General features: G+C 58.8%; 1 protein-coding gene across 4 annotated transcripts in view; it reads left to right on the top strand.

Annotated features, from left to right (window-relative positions):
- KIAA0513 (KIAA0513 ortholog) overlaps positions 1 to 22,880 on the top strand; it is a 30,552-nt gene that overhangs the window by 4,758 nt on the left and 2,914 nt on the right. For 2 of the 4 annotated variants that reach the window (XM_072873257.1, XM_072873259.1), the window contains 9 exons: positions 13,880 to 14,374; positions 15,183 to 15,282; positions 15,726 to 15,799; positions 15,941 to 16,011; positions 16,563 to 16,770; positions 17,204 to 17,244; positions 17,821 to 17,899; positions 18,225 to 18,302; positions 22,674 to 22,754. In XM_072873257.1, coding sequence (XP_072729358.1) covers positions 14,037 to 14,374; positions 15,183 to 15,282; positions 15,726 to 15,799; positions 15,941 to 16,011; positions 16,563 to 16,770; positions 17,204 to 17,244; positions 17,821 to 17,899; positions 18,225 to 18,302; positions 22,674 to 22,754 — 1,070 coding nt within the window. In that variant the 5' untranslated portion in view covers positions 13,880 to 14,036. Of the gene's footprint in view, positions 1 to 5,523; positions 5,671 to 13,879; positions 14,375 to 15,182; positions 15,283 to 15,725; positions 15,800 to 15,940; positions 16,012 to 16,562; positions 16,771 to 17,203; positions 17,245 to 17,820; positions 17,900 to 18,224; positions 18,303 to 22,673; positions 22,755 to 22,880 lie in introns of those variants that run through there. The other 2 variants (XM_072873256.1, XM_072873260.1) reach the window with 2 other exon arrangements.

Genomic DNA, 22,880 nt, shown 5'->3' with positions numbered 1-22,880 from the left:
TCCGAACTTGCTGACGCCTGCCTCCCTCGCTGAGCTCTTCTAATGCACGTGCTGTGGCAGATGTTTGCTAACCGAGAGGACCCCGGGGAGACACGAGGAGGCTTTTTCCTTCCTAAAGAAGTTAGCGTCAAGGAGGAGCGTGTCTTTGACAGCCCGTGGCAAGCTCTGCTTTGCTCAGCGGAGGTGCAAGCGGCAGCTGGTAATGCAGTTGTGTCCCACCGATGCGGGATCCAGCCGTGGGGTGGCCCCGGGAAGGGCAGAGCATCATCCGAACCAAGCTGCGGTGGGGTGCGTGTGCTCTGGCGTCTTCTGTTCTGCGTGAATAATGCACCAAAATGCTGTGTTTTCGGACTTGTTTAACCTGGATCCCAGCTGTGGGATTAGGTAACCTGGATCCCAGCTGTGATTTACTGGGGCAAGCTGGAGCTCAGCACGGGGCTCGTCCCCTCTAGCTCTTCCACTGCGTCTGGGTAAGGTGGAGAAAACCCCGTGTTTTAAACCACATAAACACCCGGCAAAGGAGAAGCTGCTCGGCAGTGCCTGGCTGCGTTCAGCTGCGTTCGGCTCGGTTACAGTCGGCGCAGGGGAGATGTTTCCCATGCCCGGACCGGTGCGGTGCCACGCATGGGATGTGCCAGCGGGCTGTGAAGCTGTGAGTGCAGGCGGATTGTCATCCTTAGATACTTCCATAAGTGAGACGAAGGAAGCTCTGATGACCTCTGCATCAGAGATTCAACCAGGAATAAGGAAACGAGAGGATTTTCCCAACCGTTGTGCAAATAGGGGCGTTCAGTACGGAAGGGTCCAACTTAATGCCATAAACCAGATTGGATTAGGAAGGATTTGCAGAGGGCCCGTCTGGAAGAGCGGCTTATTTAGGTTTTTAGCAGCCGTGTCACAACCATATGCGGTGTTGCAACACGCTGTCGCGTTGTACGTTCGCGTCGGGGTGTTGGGTTGGAAAGGCTCAGTGAGCAGCCGGGAGCTCCTGCGCTGGGTGCAGGGGAGACGGTGCGGGGTGGGCACGGACGGGTGGTCTGGGCTGTGAGAGGCCATGGGAGGACAGAGCTAGGTATGCACCAGGGACCCGACATCTTCCTTGTCTTGTGAGTCTGAACCAAATCCCTTAGCCCATGAGATGGTCGAAGGTGACTATCCTTTGGGGCTCGGATGGTTTCATACCCTTGTGGGTCTTTTTAATGCAAATCAATTTCTTGTTGTGCAAGCGATTCCGTGGTGTCGAAGTGGCTTGGTGTCCCTGTCCCACCTCGCGTGCTTTTGCTGCGCTCCGGGTGTGCTCAGCCCTGCCCCGGCTGCAGCCGCAGGCACGTCCAGCCGCAGCAGAGGAGCTGCCCCTCTTTTACGGAGCTCGGCTCGCCCCGTGGGGTCAGCCTGGCCCTATGGAGTTTGCCTGCAGCCCACTCTGGGGCTTTTGTCAGAGCTTTTATCTCGTTTCTCCCTGCTCTTGCTCTGCCCCCCTTCCTTACGGTGGGATTTTGCATCACATCCTTCTCTCTTCGAAACCCTGGCTCCTTTCCGGAGCTGCCAGTGCCTTCCCCTCTGCCTTGTGCCCAGCCCTGCTCTCCTGGGCTGCTTTTTGCTCAAGAGCGTGAAGCAAAAAAATTGCCCAATACTTTAGTAACTTCCACAAAAGAGGTGCTTCCCCTTGTAGCTGCCGAGTAGGTGGGGACGTCACCCTCTGCTCAGCACCGATTCCTCCTCTCTGCTTCCCTCCTGGTGCTGGAGAACCAGCCCCGGCAGATATGAGCTTGGCAGTCTCGTGGCACCCGCCTACTGCTGGAGTCGTGCCGTGTTGTGTTCGGGGAAGGAAAATAGGCCACTTATCGCGTGCGACAGACACAGCCACCCCCGAAGCCTTTGTCTGCAAAAAAGGGGAATGAAGTGATGAATATCCACGTCAATCCGGGGGCAGAGCTGCAGCTGGGGCCTCAGGGCCACTGGGTCTGTGGGTGCCCACGGGCTCCCTGCAAATGCACCGAGGAGGGAGGTGGGTGCTGGAGGGTGGATGCGGCTGCAAGCATGGGGGGGGGTGGGAGATGGGTCTCGGCTGGGGATGGAGCTGGGGAGCGGGGTCCCTCCATCTCGCCGAGCAGCCGCTCTCCCAGGAGGGCGTTTTTGGGGGGGTGCCACCACGGAGAGGTTTCCACAAGCTGCTTGGAAAGTCTCGAACATCTCATATGGGTGCAGGTGGGTTAATAACCCAACCTGAACCTTGGTGGAGACGGGCTGCCCTGGTCCTCGGCCGCTTCCAGCCCAGGCGGTGGTGCCACAGCAGAGTCACGGGGCGGATGCTCTCCCGGCACGCCGTGAGCGGCCCGGGGCCTCTCCTTTCCTCATTCAGGTGAATCATTCCTGGGGAGGGCTGTGAGTTACTGAAGCAGGTGGAGCAGGCACAAAACTGCCCGTCTCCCATGCCGGTGCCGGAGGCTGGGTTTGGTTCGGCGCCAGGAGCGTGCGTGCCGGCACATCTCCGGGGTTTCCGTCTCCCGCGCTCCGGTGCAAACCCAAGGTCAACAGTAGAAGTGACAGATAAAAACCACGACCTGCAAGTCGTGCTTTAAAGATCGGGCGTCCATGTGAAAACCCAACCAGCAAGAGCCGGCGAAGGGAAGGCAGTAAAACCCTCATCATTGTGTTATATAAAAATTGGGGATCTGGGATGTGTTTTTACATGTCGCTTGCAATTTCTGAAGTCTGACTTAATTATAATAATCACCCTCAGCAGACAGTCAATTAGTAATGCTCTTGGATTTCTGCTGAGCTCAAACTTTGTGTCACAAACGCGTTGTTTCCTCCGTGGGCTGCCACTGATGTGTGCGGGGGGCAGGCAGCGTCCCTGCGCGCGGGGACGGACGGGGCATTGAGCAGTTCCGCCTTGATTGGCACCATCTGAGCTCTCCCTACGAGGATGCTCCATGGCAGGAGTGACTCACCCATCTCTCGCTCCTGCGTGGCTCGAAAGGACTGAAAGGCTTTTAACTCTTTTCCAAGAGTGCCCTTGTGCAGCAGCATCTGGGTTTGGCCAGGCTCCGCCGGGGATGCTGCAGTCCCTCAGCACCGGTCCCAGCAATATTTCCCTGGGTTCATACCTCCCTGACCAACCTGATCTCCTTCTACGACAAGGTGACCCGCCTAATGGATGAGGGGAAGGCTGTGGATGTTGTCTATCTAGACTTCAGTAAAGCCTTTGACATGGTTCACCACAGCATTCTCCTGGAGAAACTGGCTGCTCATGGCTTGGACGGGTGTACTCTTCGCTGGGTAAAGAACTGGCTGGATGGCCGGGCCCAAAGAGTGGTGGGGAATGGAGTTTACTCCAGTTGGTGGCCGGTCACAAGTGGTGTTCCCCAGGGCTCTGTGTTGGGGTCAGTCCTGTTTAATATCTTTATCAATGATCTGGACGAGGGGATCGAGTGCCCCCTCAATCAGTTTGCAGATGACACCAAGTTGTGCGGGAGTGTTGATCTGCTGGAGGGTAGGAAGGCTCTGCAGAGGGACCTGGACAGGCTGGATCGATGGGCCGAGGTCAATTGTATGAGGTTTAACGAGGCCAAGTGCAAGGTCCTGCACTTGGGCCACAACAACCCCATGCAACGCTACAGGCTTGGGGAAGAGGGGCTGGAAAGCTGCCTGGCAGAGAAGGACCTGGGGCTGTTGGTTGACGGCCGCCTGAATGTGAGCCAGCAGTGTGCCCAGGTGGCCAAGAAAGCCAATGGCATCCTGGCTTGTATCAAAAATAGCGTGGCCAGCAGGACTAGGACAGTGATCGTGCCCTGTACTCGGCACTGGTGAGGCCGCACCTCGAATGCTGTGTTCAGTGTTGGGCCCCCCACCACAAGAGAGACATGGAGGGGCTGGAGCGTGTCCAGAGAAGGGCAACGGAGCTGGGGAAGGGTCTGGAGCACAAGGCTGATGGGGAGCGGCTGGGGAAATGGGGTTGTTCAGCCTGGAGAAAAGGAGGCTGAGGGGAGACCTCATCGCTCTCTACAACTGCCTGACAGGAGGGTGTAGAGAGGTGAGGTCGGTCTCTTCTCCCAGGTAACAAGCGATAGGACGAGAGGAAATGGCCTCAAGTTGCGCCAGGGGAGGTTTAGACTGGATATTAGGAAATTTTACTTCACCGAAAGGGTTATCAAGCATTGGAACAGGCTGCCCAGGGAAGTGGCTGAGTCCCCATCCCTGGAGGTATTTAAAAGACGTTTGGATGAGGTGCTTAGGGACACGGTGTCGAGGTGGGCTGGGCAGTGTTAGGATTACAGTTGGCTTCGATGGTCTTAAAGGTCTTTTCCAACCTATACGATTCTGTGATTCTGTGATACGATGTGCTGCTCGCGGGCCATCCCTCCACAGCATCTCTTGAGGTGGGGGGGGAAGATGCTGGTGTTACAGCCAAGGCTGATTTTCACTCCCCGTGGGCAGCAGAGCAGGACTGGCTATTGCTGCTGGGCCTGCGGGGTATGCTGGGTCGACGATCGCCGTCCCCCTGCCCGTGGGGGGAAGCTCTGGTCCAGGAGTACGACGAGGGGCTCTGCTCTGGGTTGGGGTGATGCTGGAGCAGGGCGAGTAAGCAGGACCGGGGATGCCATGCTGACACGGGGGGGTTTCCAGCCTCCTGTTGCTCTCACAGGGTACGTGCCACTGCTTGGGCTGTGCCGCAGAGCTGGGGGGGCCGTTGCTCCCCCAAAGCACCCCCCTTTGGAGACAGCCCATTGGGTTGATGTGGGCAGCGGCTGGCCAAGTGACGGGGTCCTTTTGGGAGGGCTGAGATGCCCTGGCAGAGGCTGGCAGGGGTGAGGGTGGAGAGGTCGGTGGCCTCCTCTACATGGTCGTTTGCTTCTCTTTGTATCAGAGACTCCATGTCACAAGCACCCCAAAATTGCCACCCAGGCATGTAACACCCCCTCTGGGACATCCCTCCCAGGGGTTTTGCCCCCGAGTGCTGCCCTCGTCCCGCCGCACGCTGCACCGGCTGCTCTCACCCCGTTTCTCCTCCCCACTGGGGCTTTTCTCACTCTCGTCTCAATTGTCCCGTCCCCCCCCCCCCAAGTGGCTCATCTGGGGAGGAGCAGAGCAGGTAACTCACAATCCTCAGGGGTCTGAGTGATGGGCAGGCTTAAAAACAGCTAAAGGTGATGGAAAGGGCTGGAGAACTCCCCTTTGATGGGGACCCCCCTTATTTTGCTTAATATTTAGGATGTCTGTGTGCGCAGGGGCTTGCACAGGCTGTTTTTTGGGGGGGGGGGGGGGGTGATGAGCTCGGTGTGGGAATCCCACGGCAAGGCAAGTGCTCTTGCAGGGGCTGCACGCTCGCCCCGCACGCTGTGCCGCAGGAAAGGGGCTGGCGTGGCTCTCCAGAGACGTCCATGTTCGGCCGGCCGTGAAAACCGTGGCGAAATTACACAATGAGCTTTTTCCTTCCCCTTCCTCCGAGCCGGCGCTGCAGCCAGCCGGGCTCTGCGCGCAGCCGTGCGTGCCTGCGTGGGCACCCGGGGGGGACGCGATGCGCCTGAGCTCCGGAGGGAGGGATCGCATCGTCCCCACGTCGCCAGCCTCGGCTGCTCCCCGGCGTGCCGGCCACGCTGGACCCAGCCTCGCCGGATGCCGCTGACCCACTGGCGAGCGAAGGTGCGCCGAGGCTCCTGGGTGCAGGTAAAAGGAAGGGGAGGGAGGGCAGCGACCGGGGGACGCCAGCTCTGCTGTGACCCCACGCGAGGACAGGCCTCGGCACGGCAGCGCGGTCCCCCCCGCTGAGGTTTAATCCGTCTTCTTTCCCCGTCTCACGCTGGGAGGTGATAACCTGTTTTCTTGTGGCCCAGCCGCCGAGGCATCGCCGTCTTCTCTTTCAACTCAGCCCGTCAGTCGGATGCGTTCATCCTCCCCGGGTAGGATGGAGGGTCCCCGGGCACCCCGCGGTTCCCCGGGCTCCATCAGCAAAAGGCTTCAGCCGCGCTGCCGTGCCGTCTGCATCTGGAACCGTGACCCCAGCAGCGGAGGCTGGAGGCAGCATCTCCCGTGGAAGTGGGGGGCTGCGTGCGTTCGAGGCAGGGGAAACCCTCCCGTGCCTTTTGGGGAGATCATTTCCAAAATACAGCCTGGCCCCCGGGGGTCCCTGGGTGAAATTGTGCCGGGTGAAAATAGGAATTAACGAATAAATAGCTCCGTTTCGGGGCTCCCTGGGGATGTGTGTGCGTGGCAAGGGGGTGAAAGCTGGGCCGCTGGCGAACGTTAAAGGAGAAGCCGCCGCTCGGCACAAAAGCCGGTCTTACGCGGCGCAGGTCTATGCAAGAGACATTTAATTCTCTTCTAAAGTCCAGGCGAACGGGGAGCTGCCATCTGGTGTCTGATGGCAGCAGGAAGAAAGGGCTCTTTGCAAAGCGGGGGCAAGCGGGGAGCTTGCTGGGTTTCAGATTGTCTTGAAACGGCTCCGTTATTGAGGCTGAGCGAGCTGGCTTTGTGAAGTGACCCGTGTGGGTTAATGCTGGCTTTGAGAAGGGGAAGGGTCCTGCCTGCGGCTGCCTGCCCCGGCAGGCAGCAGAGCCCTGCAGAGAGACGCTGGGGCCAGGGGAAGAGTCGCGGCTGGGGAGGAGACCCAGGGGACAAACGGTGTTCATGTCACCTGCCAAAAATCCCACATCAGGGGCTGCCAGCGGATGGGACCTGGCCGCAGGCTCTCACCCCGCTCTCCGGCTCTCCCTGCCTCGGTGCAGCGCTGGGTGCTGATTCTGGCATGCACCGAGTGCGTGTGGTCTCTGCTCTGCCTGTGCAAACACAGCTGAGCGCAGGTCTCGGCTCACAGCCTCCCTGGTATTCGGGGAATTATTTTTTATTAAGTTGCAGAGGCTGTAACTTCTCCGCCTGCGAAGTGGCTGGGCAGTGTCTGCAGTCGGGGTAGCCCGGCTGTGCCTTGGCGAGGCCATAGCTTAAGCCCTGATAAAACGGGGAGCGTGTCCTTGCTGCCAGCGCAGGGAGCAGAGCAGATCTGCAGCGGGGACAGGCAAACTCAGCGTGGGGGAGTTTCAGCTTCCCTAAGTCCCGGGGCTTGTTTAACCAAGAAGGTTTGTGCGTTTACATGCTCGTGGGGCACTTTGGGAGGAGGGGTAGGTGCGGTACTTCTGGATTTAGGGTGGTTTGAGGGAACCGGCACTCGATGGGTCTGCGTCCCTCAGCCATGACCCCGCTGCCGGGGCGTTCGCACTGTGGGAGAGACACGGGGGAACAAGACTGACCAGTTCCTCCGGAGGAAACAGGCCGTTCCCTTATGGCACGGGGAGTTTTCCTTGGCAGAAACAAAGCTTTGCCCACGGTGCCTTTGCAGAGCCCTGCTGGGCTGGCTCAGCACCCACCGGGGCACTTCTCACGGGTGCAGAGGTGCTTTGCCTGGAGGGACCCATGGGTGCGTTGGAGGTGGGTGGAGGTGGGAGACCACACGGTCTCCTCGGGGAGTGCTGGTACCTGGAGCTGCTGCAGCGGCCGCGGTGCAAGCGGCGTGCCCGTGTGGGACCACACGGTCCGGCTGCGCGGTGGGCGATTGCAGGGATCCGGATGCGCTCTTGTACGGGGTGGATGAGACAAGCGTGGATCTCCGTGGCGGGCTGCAGCGTGGAAAAGTGCCAGCACTGAGAAATGGCACTTTGCCCTGTCCCTCCGGCAGCTACGACTCCTCGTGTCCCCCCTGCCTCGGGGCTGCGTCCTCTCCAGGGCAGGAGATTTGGTGGGAGGAGGTAGCAACGCACCGTCCCCCTTCCTGCAGGTTAGGGAGGACATGTCCCCCGATGCGGCCGGGAAACGGAGACGTGGGATGTGTTTAAACCGCCTCTGCTGCAGAGCAAGACCAAGCCCTGTCGTGGCCAGGGCAAGATGCTGCCTACGTACTGCGGGAGCATCGCTCTCGCCCCGGCACAGCTCCTCTGGGTCTGAGCAGCAGCGGGGATGAACGTAGCCCTTGGCATGGCATGGATACACTGCTGGAGATCTCGGCAGAGCTCGTGGCTGTGTCGGTGCATGGTGGCCGAAGGAGCAGAGCTGTCCCCTCTGAGCTGCCAAGATGAGTCCTGCAAGAATATTTAATTGTGTCTTTTCCCCTTCCCCGGAGCAGCATCTTTAGTGGGGGATGCAAATGGGCCGAATGTCCCCAGGGGCTTTCAGAGCCCTTGCACTACGTGTCTGGGTGCCATCCCAGCACGCAGGGAGCAGAGGGACGGGAGGGATGTACTCTTGTAGCTACGAGAAGACAGCTAGAGGTTTCTTCGTTGTAATTACAGTTTTTAATCGCCCCTGACGGCTCCAGGCTGGAGCACGGTCTCCACGTAGGACGCAGATGCGAGTGTGGGTTCGAGCGCTGTCGTTATGCAGGATGCCGCCCACGGCCTGAGCTGATAATGAGGGTTAGCTGAGTTTGTCATCCAGCTCTGGGGATGGGGTAGGCAGGGGCTCACCGGGGACCAAGCCCCGCGGCCAGGGAGCGAGGAGAGCTGGGGCACAGACTGGCTGAATCCTGCTCCCTGCTGGGATTTCCATCGCAGCAAACTGGGATTGGGTCCCGCTTCCCAGGCATGAATTGCTGAGGTCCTGCAGCATATCCGACCTCAGCACCCAGCACACCTGTAAAAAGCCCCAAGGGAAAAATCCATGCGGGGTTTAGGGATGCTGGGAGAAAGCATCCCATCCCGAAATCCCTGGAAAACGCAGGCTTGCCTGGCAGGATGTACCAGGACACCCCATGGCATGGGGACACGTGCTGCTGGCACGGTGAGAGAGCTGCTGCTGTGGCGGTCCGGGTGGCTGCTGGGTTTGGGTGGGTGATGGGGTCTGTAGTGCTGGTGAGAGGGGGATTTTTGAGTTTCCCATGTCACCTTGGCCAGGCCACACATCTCGCAAGGTAATAACAGTCCCTGGGGTGAGCATCACGCCCTCGGGGCGTTGCTTGCACCAGTGCTGGCAGTGGCACGGAGGGTCCCCGAAGGCTGTGCTCAAAGCCAGGCTGTGTCGTGCCCTTTATCATCGCTGTTCTCCGCTCTCGGTCCCGTAGGTCCCAGTTCAGCATTGCTCAGTGAGGCTTTGGGGGTGATTTATTTATTTTATTTTTTTGCCCCTGTGTGTCATTTCCCCGGGCTTTGCGAGGAGAAGAAGGAATTCAGTTGCAAACCTAGACTGGGTGGTCCTGTCCCCTGGAAAGGATGTGCTGGGACCAGGGTGGGAGGAGGACACCAAAACTGTGACATTCCTCTGAAACAGGGCAGAAAAAAGGTCCGTCCTCATCCCCAGCTCCATTGCTTTCCATTCCAGCTCCTCGCTCCTCCCTTCCTCTCCCGGCACCGGGTTTAAAGACCCCGCGGGTCCCTTCTGGGCTTGCACACGCCTGTCTCAGGGCAGAGCCACGCGACATCTCCCGTCCCTCCCTGCCTAATTCCTTGGGGCACTGCCCCACCAGCAGCCCCAGGGCTCGGAGCTGCACAAACCAACTTGGTTTTGTTCATCTCCCTGTGCCGGCAGCATCGTTACCCCTGGGTACCCGGCCACGGTGGGTCCTACACTGCCCACAGTTCTCGCAGTGCCCATGTGCTGGGGGGTCGGCAGGTTTTGCCCCCTTCTTAGGTATCTGAGACATTGCAGGGGTTGATGCAGGTGGAGGAAGCAGCAAAACTGGGCAGTTCCCTGGTTGTGATGGGCCAGAAATGCTGGATTCAAAGGCAGATCATGGATGAAAGCTGCTTGCATGTGTATGTGCATCTATAGGTGCATCGTTCAGATCTACCTCGGCATTTCTTTTTAGTAAAAACAGGCCTTTTCCAAACTTTCAGGGCACCACAGGTTTCCTGTGGCATTTGCAGGATGCTGGGAGGTTGGGGTGCCAAGTGCAGCCGTCTGGTGGGTAAATGGCTGCTTGCCGGGCAGGGAGAGGTGAAAGGAAAACAGCCCAGGCCAGGGGAAGTACGAGATTTTAACCATTTTAAAGCCGAGATCCCTGCCTTGGGATGTCTCCTGCCACCCAAATATGCTCTGATGAAACCTGCAGAAGAGGGGCGGCTCTCAGAGCTGCCTGTCTGTCCATCCATGGCTCCAGCCAACTCTTTTGTGGTTGCTGACATTCCCGGGATGGTGTCCCCAGTGGGAAGACACAGATTTGTTGTATGCCGGCTGCCCATGGGGAATACAGATGTGCTGGAAGATGCTTGCTTTGCAAGAAAGGCCATAGTCAGGTACGTGCTACCTTGTCTGTCTGGTTGATTTTCGTGGTTAAAGGCAGCCCAGGAACTGCAGGACCTGGAAGATGCTGAAGCTCGTGACATTGTAGTAAGGCTCCCGAGCAGCCAAAAAGCCCCTTTTTATTCCAGAGCTCTCGTTCGCTCTCAAACTCGACCCAGCAGTGGCAAGCCAGGAGCGGGATCCCGCAGGCTGTGCCTGAGCGGTGGTGGGACGTGCAGCCGGGCTGATCTCCACGTGCGGGTGGAGCCGAGTGCTCGGGCTGCGGGAGCTGGGGCTCTTGGTTTGTATTTTTGCTATTCCTTTCCTGGATTTGTTCCACTGGAGCAACGACTGGGTTGTGGAGTGGGTACAGGGCTGAGTTTGAGGCTCGTTTTCTTTTTGAAGCTCTTCTGGGCTCTGTGCTGAGAACCCAACAACCTTGGAGGCTGTGGAGACGCCTGGGAAGCCTGGGCACCCACAGCAGCTGCCAGCACCTTGAAACACATTTTGTGGCCTTCATTCGAGGGCAGGGCTTTATCGTGAGCTGGTCAGCCAGTGGTTAAACCCTTTCTGGCCCTCTGCGAGCAGAATGCGCTTACTAAGGCTGCCTGCAGCCCTCGCCAGGTTTCTGCTGAGCCCGCAACGCTCCTTATACCCACCGTGTGTCCTGCACCCCAAGTCCTCTCTCCCAGAGAGTCATGGGACGTGCGTACACGGAGAAGGGCACGAGGGATGCCAGGAAAACAGGGGTCAATGTGTTTTAGAGCAGTTGTTTGGGCAGTGGAGTGTGCTCCTGCAAACTGCTGTGTGCCGAGCAGCCCCTGCCCCGCTGCCAGGAGGGGACAGGGATGGGCAGAGGCTGGCTGGGCAGCGATGCCATCTGCCTGCTGCCAGCTGTGCACATCTGGCAGAGGGCTTGGGGATGCCGCTCTGTCCCTCCTGGGCACAGGCATGGCCTGAAGCAGAGCCAGGGGCCACCGTTGCCCCAGCACAGTCCCGTTTTCTTTCTGGTGATGCCTGGAGAGATACATTCTCCTGGATGAGGCTGTCTCTTCCCCGTGCCGCTGGTGTGCCGGCGCTGGGTTTCTGGGGCAGGACAGACCTGCCCGAGCCAGAGCTGATGTCTGAGCAATGCATCTTCATTTATATTTGTTTTCTAGAGCTGGAACTCCCTCATCTCGGGTATATCTTGCTCCTAAGCAGCGTGTTGCTCGGGGCAGCTTCTGCAAAGCTCTCCGCCCGGCCGTGCGCAGGGCGGGTGGCAGTCCAAGGGCAGGCTGGGCGTGGGAAGGGGCCGATCCGCGGCGCTGGGATGGGCTGTGCCCCCTCCCCATTTGCAAAGTACCAGTGCAGAAATGCTGCCGTCTCCGAGTCACTTAGTGGGAACAATTCTGATTTGGATGGATACTTATAAGGATGCACGCCTGGTAGAGGAATTTCTGCAGTTTCTTTACAGGCTGCACGTGAAAGGGGACATGTGGGACTGTCACATGCCAAGGAATGCCCAGCTCAAAGGTTACCTGCACAAAGTCTTTTGCATGGGACATTGTTGGGTGTCACATGCATGCGGTGGCTGTTATCTGGGCAGGCGGATTTATTGTCCCCACCAATTCCCTTCCATTAAGTGTAGAACTGAGAAAATATTCTCAAAAAGCTCTGACAGCTCCCTTTGCAGATCTGCCGCCTTCTGCTTCCAGGCGTGCTCCCGAAAGCGGTGCACGGGGTAAAAGCAAGGTACAGCTTAGGGAGGGAGGCACATGCTGCAAAGCACGGCCGTGTGGAGGTCCCTTGTGTGCATCCTGGCCTGCCTCCTGTTAAAATACAGCCTGGGGGGGTCAGAAACGTGCTTGCACTGCCAGCGTTGTGAGGAGGCAGCTCTGAGCCCTAACCTGCAGGTGCTGGAGGGGCTGGCGGAGGAGTTCTCCGCAAAGAGGGACTTTGCAGCTGCTTTGGGGGCGGATGGATGAAGCCCAGCGTGGGCCCTGCAGCTGGAGGGGCTGGTTTGGGGGGGCTGAGCTGGGCTCCCCACGGCACGCCGCCAGTCCCTCCTGTGCCGCAGCCGCTCGGCTGCTCCTCTCTGCCCATCGGCCGATGCTCTCGGTGGCTCGCTGACTGCAGCAGTGTCCTCGCGGCTCTCCCGGGACGCGGGCGCAGGTGCGTGCGGGGGGAGAGCGGGGCTGGGTGCGAGGGAGGGTGGGAGAGCGGGGTGCCAGATGAGCAAGAAGGTGACCGCTCGGTGTTGGGTGTATGTGGGTGCACGAGTTTCTGCCACCCCAGGCGACTTTCCTTTCTGTCCCTGCCATCTCAGCCCCAGGGACCCGGGTGACAGGGGCTTTTCCCAGCCAGGGTGATGAGCTGTCTGATGCTCAGGGAGGGTGCTGTGTTGTGCCTCCCTCTCCGTCCTGTGGGTCCCAGCACCTCCAGCACCCTACTGACCCAAAGGGGCTCTGGGGAGGAGGAGGGCAATGCTGGGAGAGCTGCTCCTCCTGCAGCCAATGCGTTGTTTTCCATATGTCCTGGGCGGCGACAGGGTGCTCTGCTTGGTGAAACACTTCAGATTTGGTTTCATTTTGAACTCCTTTTTGTCTGATGAACTTGACATTGGTCCTTTGGGGTACGCTAGTCTTTGAGGTGAAAGAAATCTGTTTGGTTTTTGTTTTTTTTTTTTCTCTGGGGGTGGTTGCCTGTGTCCTGGGACCAGTTCCCTTCAAGGCAGCGGGGCTGTGGCAGTGCTGCCCTGGCATTGTCACTGCTGTCCCTGCTCCTGTGCCGTGCTGCCTTGCCCTGCACTGGCCCTGCTCCCGGCTGCTACAGCATGGCCACTCGTACCGGGCTCGCTTCTCAGAAGGCGTCGCTTGCCATCTCCTGGGGCAGAAACACGCTCGCCGAGGACATGAGTGACTCTGATGAAGAAGCAGCTTCAGGGCAGCCCTTTCTTTGCCCCTTTGGCTGCACAGCAGCTGCTGCGGACCCCCCCGGGATGTGCGTGTGCCCGAGCATCGTGGTCCATCGCCGGCCAGTGCTCCCCACGCTCTCCGGAGATCAGAGCTGCCTGTGGCTGCCGTACCTGCTTTGCAGGGCCTTTGCAATCTGGGTTGGACACCAAAACTAATTAACCTAATTGCAGTCCAGAGCCCTATGTCCACATCCCATTACAGTTGCTGTTGCATTCAGCATCCCCTTTCCATTCCCAGTTTAACCAAGTCAGTGCACGTTTAACACTGGGATGCTCCGCCCTGGAGATGGTCCCATTTCCAAACGGGGTCAGGCAGACCTGTGAGGAGAGAGAAGGATGCTTCTCTGCGGCTGACTTGGAAAATCACCAGTGTGTTTGCCAGCTGCTGGCTCATGCCGGCCCAGTTTTGCCCGTCAGGCTGCGAGATGTCACATCCCAAAGGTGGCATATGGAGCTTGGGCTCAAATTGTCTCTTTTCTGGCCTAAAGCATGAAAAACCCACTTGAACGGCGCAGAAAGCACAGGAGCGCTGCATGGGTTTGCTTATTCACGTGGCTGATGGAGAGCGGCCGGCTCTGTCTGCCCGGTGCGCCCGTGTCCTGTCCCTCCCCACTGCTGATGGGCATCCTGGGGACATCGCAGGTGGTGGCCTGTGGTCTCCTCGCCCAAGGTTCCTCGGGGTCCTCTCCTCACTCTTGTCCTCCCCCTGTCTTTCAGATGTCCTGCGGTAACCCGGCACCCCGCAGAAGGACCTGCCTGCCTTAGCCAGCCCATCGTCCCAGGCATCCTGCCGGCAATGGCCTCGATGCCCCAGTGAGCGGCAAAAGGACGAGGACCGAGTCCCCCCAACACCACCACGTCCCCTGGAAGAGCCATGGAGGCCCCCCTGGACGTGCCCGTAGGGAACCTCATTGATTTTGAAGCCGAAACGCCCACCTGCGTCCCCTCGGAGCCCTCTCCTCCCGCTGTCCCCAGCGGCAACGGGCACCTGGGGGATGTGGGGGACGCGGCCGGGGAGGAGAGCGATGCCACCGAGTCGGCGGACAGCGAGAACGACATGGGCGACTCTCCCAGGCGCTGGGGTGGCTACCGCCGCTCCTCCTCCAACGAGTCCTTCTCCTCCAGCCAGAGCACCGAGTCGGCCCGGGACGAGGCGACGGCCGAGCGCCGGGAGTTCATGCGGCACTACGTGGAGAAGATCTTCACCGGGGGGTGAGTGAGCGGGGCTGGCCAGCGCTGCCGAGCCTGCTGCCAGGGGACATCCCCCGGGATGGGATCTGGCTGCTTTCCCACTCCGGGAGCATCGGTTCGTGTCCTTCCCCATGCTTGGCTAACGCAGCTTGTCGCTCCCCACCATAACGCGGCGTTGGAGCTAAGTGGGGGACGCGGGCTCTGACTTGCACCCCTCTCTCAGGCACGTTCCAGCCCATCTTTCACCCCCAACTTCCCTCCCCTCTTCTTTCTCCCCTTTCCCATGCTGGGGTCTTGCCGTGGCGGGGGTCTCCAGCTCCTCTCCCCCTCTGGGCATCTCTGCTGCTGCTTGTATAAATGTCAGCAGCTTGTGCATGCCCTGGGGCCCCACGTCAGCCCCTGGCTTCCCCCCCAGCCCTGCATCCCTCCCAGCTCCCGTCGCTGTGGTCTCCGTAACGCTGCGGCTCAGCGAGTCAAGCAGAATTGAGCAAACGGAGCATGATGAGCAGCAACAGGGTTGTTTTGGCTCTGGGGCAGAGTGCCTGTCTCTGGAGCTCAGCTTCTGCTCGGGCTGTTCTTGGCTCTTCCCTTCTCCCTCTGCCTTTGGTTTCCCCCCTGCCAGGGAGGAACAAAAGAGCAGTGCGAGCCGGAGGATGACAAAATGGATGCTCCCCTTCCCCTCTTCCTCTGCCCTCCTCCCAGTGTCGCAGCCCCAGGATGCTGCCGCCAAGAGGGATGATGTGCGGGAGCTGAGATGTGCTGGCTGGGTAGGGGATGCCGGCCACATCCTCAACTTGAATGGTGTTTTTTTTCTTTTTCCCCATTGCAGAGAGGATTTGGACCAAGAAGAGAAGGCCAGGTTTGGGGAGCTCTGCAGCGGCGAGAATGGGAAGGGCAGGGAGTGGTTCGCGAGATACGTGAGTGCCCAGGTAAGGGGAGAGATGGGCGAAGGAGCGGCGATCCTGTACCGGGGCTTTGGAGCAGCCTGGGCAGGAGGAATTTAGCAACGGCCCAAAGCAATATTTTTGGAGGGCAAGAACTTGGGGAAAGGGAGGAACTTCAGTACAGGGAGATACAGAAGTGAATAAATGCATCTCGAGGCAGTTAAATACGTGCTTGTTGCAACGTGGGAGAGAGGTCATCTGTTTTATTTAAAATGAAATCCCATCAGCGCTCAGAAACGTCCTATTCCCTAGAAAACCCATCCAGAGAGGCAAACCGCTGTCTCCGAGAGGGAGGCCCGACCGCCTGTGCTCTCTGCCCACCTCCCTGTGGCGGAGGGTCCCGGGGTGTGGGCTGAGGTTGCCCGTGCTGCTCGCGGCGGGCAGCTGCCTCGCAGGGCTGTGCTAAACCCCGGGCTTTGTGCTTGCAGCGCTGCAACTCCAAGTGCGTCTCGGAGCAGACCTTCTACCGCCTGATGCAGTCGTTCGCCCTTGTGCTGTTCGAGTAAGTCGGTTGGGGTTGGGGCTTCGTTGCAACCACCGAAAGCCCCTGAGATCAGAGCAAGGCTCGAGGAGGGGCAGCAGCCATGAGGCTGCTTGGGTTGCCATCACTGGGTGTCTTCACCGTATCGTCCCTCCGTGTCAGGTGTCACCAGATGGATGACTTCAGCCCTGCCAAGAACCTCATGACCATGTGTTTCACCTACTACTACGTGGGTAAGAGGTGCCCGCACCCTCGGGCTTTGCTTGTGCTGGAGACTGGTGGTGAGCCGCGCCCTGTGCGTGGGAAGGGTGATGGATGGAACCCAGGGTGGAAGGGTGGAACCCAAGCTTACTCTGGCTGACTCCGATATTGAGCAGAAAAGAGCCCCCATGGCCCAGAAGCTGTGCAAACCTGCCCGAGACCCTCACTGGGGTGGTACCTCACACTGATGCTGGTTTGTCATTGCTTCTAGCCAGGGGTGTTTGTACGTGGTGATCCCCAGGTGTTCCCCAACCCTGGGGATATGATGTGAAGCCCCCCCGCCCAGAAGCCCCTTGGCTCGTTGCTTGGTGTGTGATGGTCACTCCTCCATGGGGGGCTGGACTTTCTATCCAAAATGGGGGGAGAATAAAGACCTGCAGGAATTGGGATGGGATGGGGTCTGGGCTGTTTTCATCTGGCTCCTGGTCTCCACGGTGCCTCTTGTAGCTGGGAGCAGGTCCCCCAGGAGCTGGCGGCAGCCAGGACCATGGGGCCAGCTGAGCTCCTGCCGTGTTGCCCACAGGCAAGACCCACACGCTGCCCTTGGAGGCCAAGGAGAAGCCCATGGGCAGCATCGACTCGTACCTGAAGTCGGCGAACAGCTGGCTGGCGGAGAAGAAGGACATCGCGGAGCGGCTGCTGAAAAACACATCGGCCAAGACGGAGAACGTCAAGGGCTTCTTTGGGGGCCTGGAGACCAAACTGAAGGGTCCTACCACCAAAAAGAGCGAGTGGGTACTGCTCCGTTGGGTGGGCAGGGTGGGCTAGAGGCAGACACTTGTAACATGACCAAGCCAGAAACCTCCTGGAGGTAGGGGTTATCATGGCCATGGAAAGATGGTCTCTAGCCTGGTCCCATGCTTCATACTTTGGTCACTGGACATCTCATGGTCTGGGAGTCCCGTGTCCCTTGGGCATGGAGATATGTGGTTCCAAGAGACGGTGCTGTTGCTTTGTGGTCTTCTGCATCATCTCTGTACTGGGTCCCGCTGGGATGGACATCACAGTCTCTTAGCCACTTTTCTGGCCCCGGGGACAGTGACATGGGAGCAGGGGGGTCTTTCAAATGAAGGTGCTCCCCTTGCCAGGGCGGCCAGAGCTCTGCCGCATGGGCTGTCAGGGGGACAGGCTTTTCGGGAGCTGACGCTGATTTCTGTGCCACAGCGAAGGTGAGGACAAACCAAAGGAGAAGCTGAAGAAGATGGGTAAGTGGAGCCAGCGTTGCTGAATTAGGCATGGTCAAGGCATCTCTGGGGAAGGAGCGAGGGTTGGAAGTGGTACGAGATGCCCGGCATTGCGGGAGGTGTGGGGTGGGGAGAAGGGCAAGAGGGACTGATGCTGTCTCCTCTGAGCTCCTAGAGAAGTGCTTCAAAGGTGCTTGCTTTGGAGCAATCACAGCTCTTGTCCTGCAAGGACATCTTGTGGCATCTTGTCCTCAGTCGCACCAGGTTGCAGAGGTTTGGGCATCCACTGCCACTGAGCTTTTGTGCTGCTCCAGTTGCCACTCTGGTAGCCACATGTGCTACCGAACCAGAGGTCTGGTCCCTCGAGCATCCTCCTGGGACATCCATGCCTTGATCAGAGCTAATATCTGCCCACGAAGGGCAGCCAAAGCTCCTCTTCACATTGCTGGGGACGTGCTGGGGATGAGTATTTGGTTTGCAGACCTTGCCATCACGGCTGCTTGGACACCGAGCTTGGAGGGTGGGTGGCACAAAGTCTGTGCATGGGTGGGAAGGTGGGAGTCGTCCAGACCTCGGCATGTAACTGTGTCCCCACAGTTTCCGTGCAGAGCCCAGAGGAGGAGAAGAAAGGAGAGAAGATTTACCTGTACATGCACCTCAAGCAGCAGCCGATCTGGTAAAGCCTGCCCGGGGCGAGCTGGCTCCTGCTCGGCATTGGCCTCCCCAGGGAGGGGATTTGTCCTCCTTACCCACACATTCCCCAGACTTTTAAGCTGCTGCCGCCCCTAAAAAAGGTGGCCATGGCTTTTGCGCATCCCTTGTGCTAGTGAGAGTGTGTTTGCAGACACATGAGGAGCTGGTCTAAAAATGGACCAAACCTGCCAGACTTGCTTAGCCCCTCCTGGCATCAGCTCCTGGCCCCTGGGAAGTGGGTGAGCTCGGGGGCAAGTCTGGGGGAGATGGGGGGTGGCCGTCCCCAGCATCTCCCTCCCTCCTTGCAGGCACAACCTGCGGTTTTGGAATGCCGCCTTCTTCGACGCCGTGCACTGTGAGCGCAGGAAGCGGTCCCCCACCACCAGGTAGGACACGTCCCCGCGGGAAAAGGAGACGCCATGTCCCCTCCAGCCCCCGGCATTCCCCTCTGCTCCTAACGGCCCTAAGCGTTACCAACCGTGGGGAGAAGCTCTGCTTTCCACCCCTGATTGCAAAGCTGCCGGCGCCTCTGGGCTGTGGGGGTGGGCAGGAGAGCAAGGGAAATAATCCCTTTCCTCGGCCAGGTAGATGTGCATCCTCTCAAGGATTTGGGAGCAGGAAGGCAATGTGCATCCTCTTAGCGATTTGGGAGCACGAAGGTTTTCTTACTCATTTTGGCATCATTTTTGCAAGCCCTAGAGGTGTGTCCAGAAAACCCGGCCGGGGTTCAGGCTGTTGGTGCTTAGTTTGTAAGCAGACCTGGGACAAGATGCTTGGTGCAGCCCTTCAGGGAGGTGCAGTGGGTGGGGAGGGGATGCCCCGGCTGTCCCGGGGGAGGGCCGTGGAAGTGCTGCCAGCGCAGCGTGGGGACTGACCCTGGGCAGCCAGCAAGGATGAGAGCTGGAGACGGCAGCGCGGTTGCCCCCAAGGGCTTGGAAGATCAGGATCAACCCTGCAAAGGGAAGGGGCTGCTCGTTTTGGAGGGTGCCTGTGTGCAGAGAACGTCTGGGTGCCCGGCCGTGGGGACACCACGGGGTGCAAGGGTGGGCGAGACGCTCACCAGGCTCGGGCCCATCTCCTGCTCCCCCACGGACCTGCCGCGAGGGCTCGAGCAATTCCCTCCTCTCTTGACCGCAGTTTCACCCCTCCAAAGCTTGACCGTCCTGCTGCGTGTCCGTGTGCTGCTTTGAGGCTTTGGGCTCCTGGGCTCAGAGTCGTTGAGCTCGGAGCATTTGAGCAGCCCCTTTTCTGAGCAGCGCCAGCACTTCTTGAAGCAGCCAGCCCTCCTGCATCCTCCCCAAAACCTGAGCTAAGCCAAGGCAGCCCTGGCCCACACCACGGGATGCTCTGCCAGGCTCAGCGCACCGATCAATCTCTGCTTTCTCCTTTATTGCTTTGCTTTTTTTCCAAGCAAGCCACTGAAAGAACCTATTGAACAGTAATGTAACCGTAACTGCATTTGCTTTGATTAAGCCCCAAATTAGCAGCAGCAAATGTCTCGCAAGGACATACGCCACCGGCAGCTGCTCTCTGCTCCGAGTGCCTTTCTCAATTAATCTGATGGCTGAGTCTGCCTCCGCTGCAGAAACAAGCCCGAGTAACGAATGAGCTTCAGGAGCTGCAGCCTGGACTACTGCGAGTATCTCAGGGGGTTTGAAGGTGGTGGTGACCCCCCCTTAGTCCCCTGGAGAGGATAACGGAAGCCACTGGGTGAACTGGGATGCCGCTTGCTGGACTGAGGATTAAAATCCCTGGCAGGAGGAGTTGGTTGGTGAGGGCTGGCATTCCACGGGCCGGGTTTGAAACATCAGGGACGGTGCTTGACCGTGGCAGGCGTCTGCAGGGTCCGTGGTGACTGGTTTGTGACAGTGCCCATCTCTGTGGGGTGGCCAGGGCATCGCTGGGGCGGCTGGGCTGCGTCCTCCCGGGGCTGCGGTGAGAGCTGGGGAGGTTTGTTCTCCTCTCGGTGGGGAGGGCAGGGGACGGGGGGAAGGAACCAGAACTAAACTCCTCTTTTTCTCTCTCTTTCCTCTCTCTGCCTCTAACAACCTTCTTCCGTCTCTTCTTCCCCCTCCATCCCTCTGTCTTGCATGATCTTTCACGTACCACTTTTGTCGGCCCCGTTTCTGCTGCCGCTCCAGAGGGAACGCTGGGGAGGAAGAGAAGAGGTGTGTCTGTCCCCGTACTTCGGTGCATTAGTGTCCAGAGGCTGACGCTCACTTCAGGTCCAAATCCTGCCCTGGGGAGGGGGGTAACGCGTTTCGGGGGGGCTCTGAAAGGCCTTTCTCCACCGGGGAGGAACGGCAGCTGGAGGTTTGGCTTCATGTGCATCACCCTCTCAAAAGAGCCAGAAAAGTTGAGATTGGTTCCTCTTTAATGCGGCTTTTTAAAAAGAAACCTGACCGGTTTCAAGCTGTGATATTTTACTGTGGGAATCGGGTGTCCAGCTGCCGGGGAAGCCAAGGGCTTGTGCCAGGAACGGTTCCCTGGGCAGGTTTTGGACATGAACTGAGTCTCTTCATGGAGAAAGCATCCCCCTCTCCTGTCCTTCCCGCTTGCTCCCGGCTTCTGCTGCCGCGTAGATGTGCCGAGGATCCTTTGCCAGCTGGAAAAGGTGGTCCTTCTATTTTTTTTTAATGCACTCTTGTGCTGCCATCCCTAGACAACAAGAAAAATGCAAACGGGGCTGCATGTCGCGATCGTGAGTGTGTCCTCCGGGTTGCAAAGCTCAAAAGCAGCCGCATGCATCCGTGCTCCGAGCTGGGATCGGGAAGCGGGGAGAGTCATTGCTCTCTTGCTGGAGCATGGGATGTTCAATCTTGGAGCAAATCACTCGAAGTGATGGCATTAGCAAGAGGATGAGGGCTCTTTGAAGCTTGGCAGTAAATCTTCCACGTGGCTAAGGCATGCGCCGGCAACTGGATAACTTAAATGTTGCTCAGCTAGAGCATTGCTCAAGTTAGCTGTGCGGGGTGAAATGCTGCTGCTGAAAGACGAGCGATGCCGAGCGGCCGAAGCCACGTGTCACCGGTGCGGTTCTCGCCTGGCCGCGGCAAGGCTTTCCTGGGTACCCTGAATACAGGCAAGGTGTTGGGACAGCTTGTGGGGTTACGCACCCCTGCGCCTGCCCCGTCGTGCCGGTGTAAAGATCAAAGGGTTTGAGTAGAGCCACATGTGGGCTTTCCCCCTTCCCAGGCATGTTACTCCCGAGTAACAAGCCAGAAGCACGGTGAATTATTCTTGGGCACTTTGATAATTTTTTTTTTCTCCCCTTCCTCCCTCAAAAACATAAAAAGGCAGGAAAAAAATAGTTACAAACATGCTGCTTCTGTAAGTGGGCCAGTGAGATCTGTGAAGTTTTGCTTCCAGATTTCAAAGCCTCTTAATTTGATTCTTCTTCTTTCTTTTCAGCCTCCAGATTTGTATGTGGTTTTTATTTGCTATCATAAGCATTATCTGGGAGAAATTACACCTTTTTTTTTTTTTAATCCCTTTAAACATATCATATAAGTTTCCAGAGCCCTGTAAATATAAGCAGCTCACCCCTGGAGACCGAAGGCTCAGCTCAGCAACTTTCGCACGCCCGGGCTGGGCTGACTCGAGTGAGGCCAGGCTCCCCGTCGTGGGGTCGGCCTGACTGAGCACTCATCCTTTTCCAGTTTCAGCAACGCAAACATGCGCTGGGGCTGAGCTAACCTCACTGAATTTACTGCGAGACACCCTTCTTCCCGGCCACCGTTTTCACCCGACACAGCTCCTCCCGTCCTGCTTGGCGTGCCGGCGAGCGAGCGCGAGCTGCAGGCGTGCGGTCCGCTCCCGGTGTTCTCCTCTTCCTTCTCCTCCTCCTTCTCCTCCATAGAGCTATTTTTCTTCTACCTATCCCTGGTTTTCCTTGCTTTTCCTCCTCTTGTCCTTGGCTGTAACCTCACCTGACTTCTTCTTGGAAGGGGGCTGGCTTCACCCTGGAGCTGTAGTTTCCCTGGCGTGCATGCACTGAGCCCCCCCCGAGTGTTGCACCACCGTAATGACATTTCTGTGACACAAGCTTCATTCCCAAAGACCTCCAAGTGGGACACTTGGATGGGGACTCCTGCCACTGCTTAGAGTTGGTTGCAAACATCTAGAGCCGAAAACCCCTTCCTTTAAGGCAATGCTGTGGTTGCATTTGCCAGGGAGCTGGAGTGGAGCCGGAGCATCCTCAGGGCAGTGCTGTGATTCCAGACTTCAGCCCCCGAGCGGGGCTGTGGGGGGGGTACGGGAGCCCCCCGTGCTGTTGAAGGGGGGTGGTATGTTTGGGGAGCGGCTTGCGTGGGGCTCGGGGAGTTGGGGCTCTGCTGCAGACGGGGGAGAGGTGCTTGGTAGGTGGGGGGCTTCAGCAGAGCCCTGCTGCGACGGCCATCCCCAAGAGCTGCGACCCTCCCTGCTTCCTCGCTCGTCCAAAGCAATGGCACCCAAGGTGAGAGACGCGAGCTCTGTGCTGGAGAGGCCGGTGCTATTTCCTAGCTCTTAATCAGGGCCTTCAGGAGAAAGCCAAGGTTGAAGAACACTTTTTTCCTGGGGCGTCTCTTGCTTCGTCCCCGGGCGAGAGATCTGCGGATGGATGCAGGTGCGCGAGCTCATCCAGCACCGCACGTGCGTGGGCAGCTGAGGGGCTCTCGGTGCCCTCCTGTCCTCAGGCAGCGTGGCCCGGGGACCGGGGAGATGCAGGCAGAGGGTCCCCGGGTGACAGCGGTGCCAGACGGGCTTGTGCCTTGCAGGGAGAAGTGGTGCCACATGACGCAGGAGGAGCGTGACGACAGCCTCCGCTTCAACGAGAACATCACCTTCGGGCAGCTGGGGTGAGCAGGGCACGGGGACCGTCCCTCCTGCAGCCGGGCTCGGCGGCGTGTCCTCACCAGCTGTGGGTGGGACGCCTGACAGGCGTTCCCCCACCGGGGACATCCCTTGTGGTGCAGAGGATGCTT

Source organism: Ciconia boyciana, chromosome 9 (assembly GCF_034638445.1).
Source record: "Ciconia boyciana chromosome 9, ASM3463844v1, whole genome shotgun sequence".
NCBI classification, from domain to species: Eukaryota; Metazoa; Chordata; class Aves; order Ciconiiformes; family Ciconiidae; genus Ciconia; species Ciconia boyciana.
This window is presented reverse-complemented; position numbering and strand designations above follow the sequence as displayed.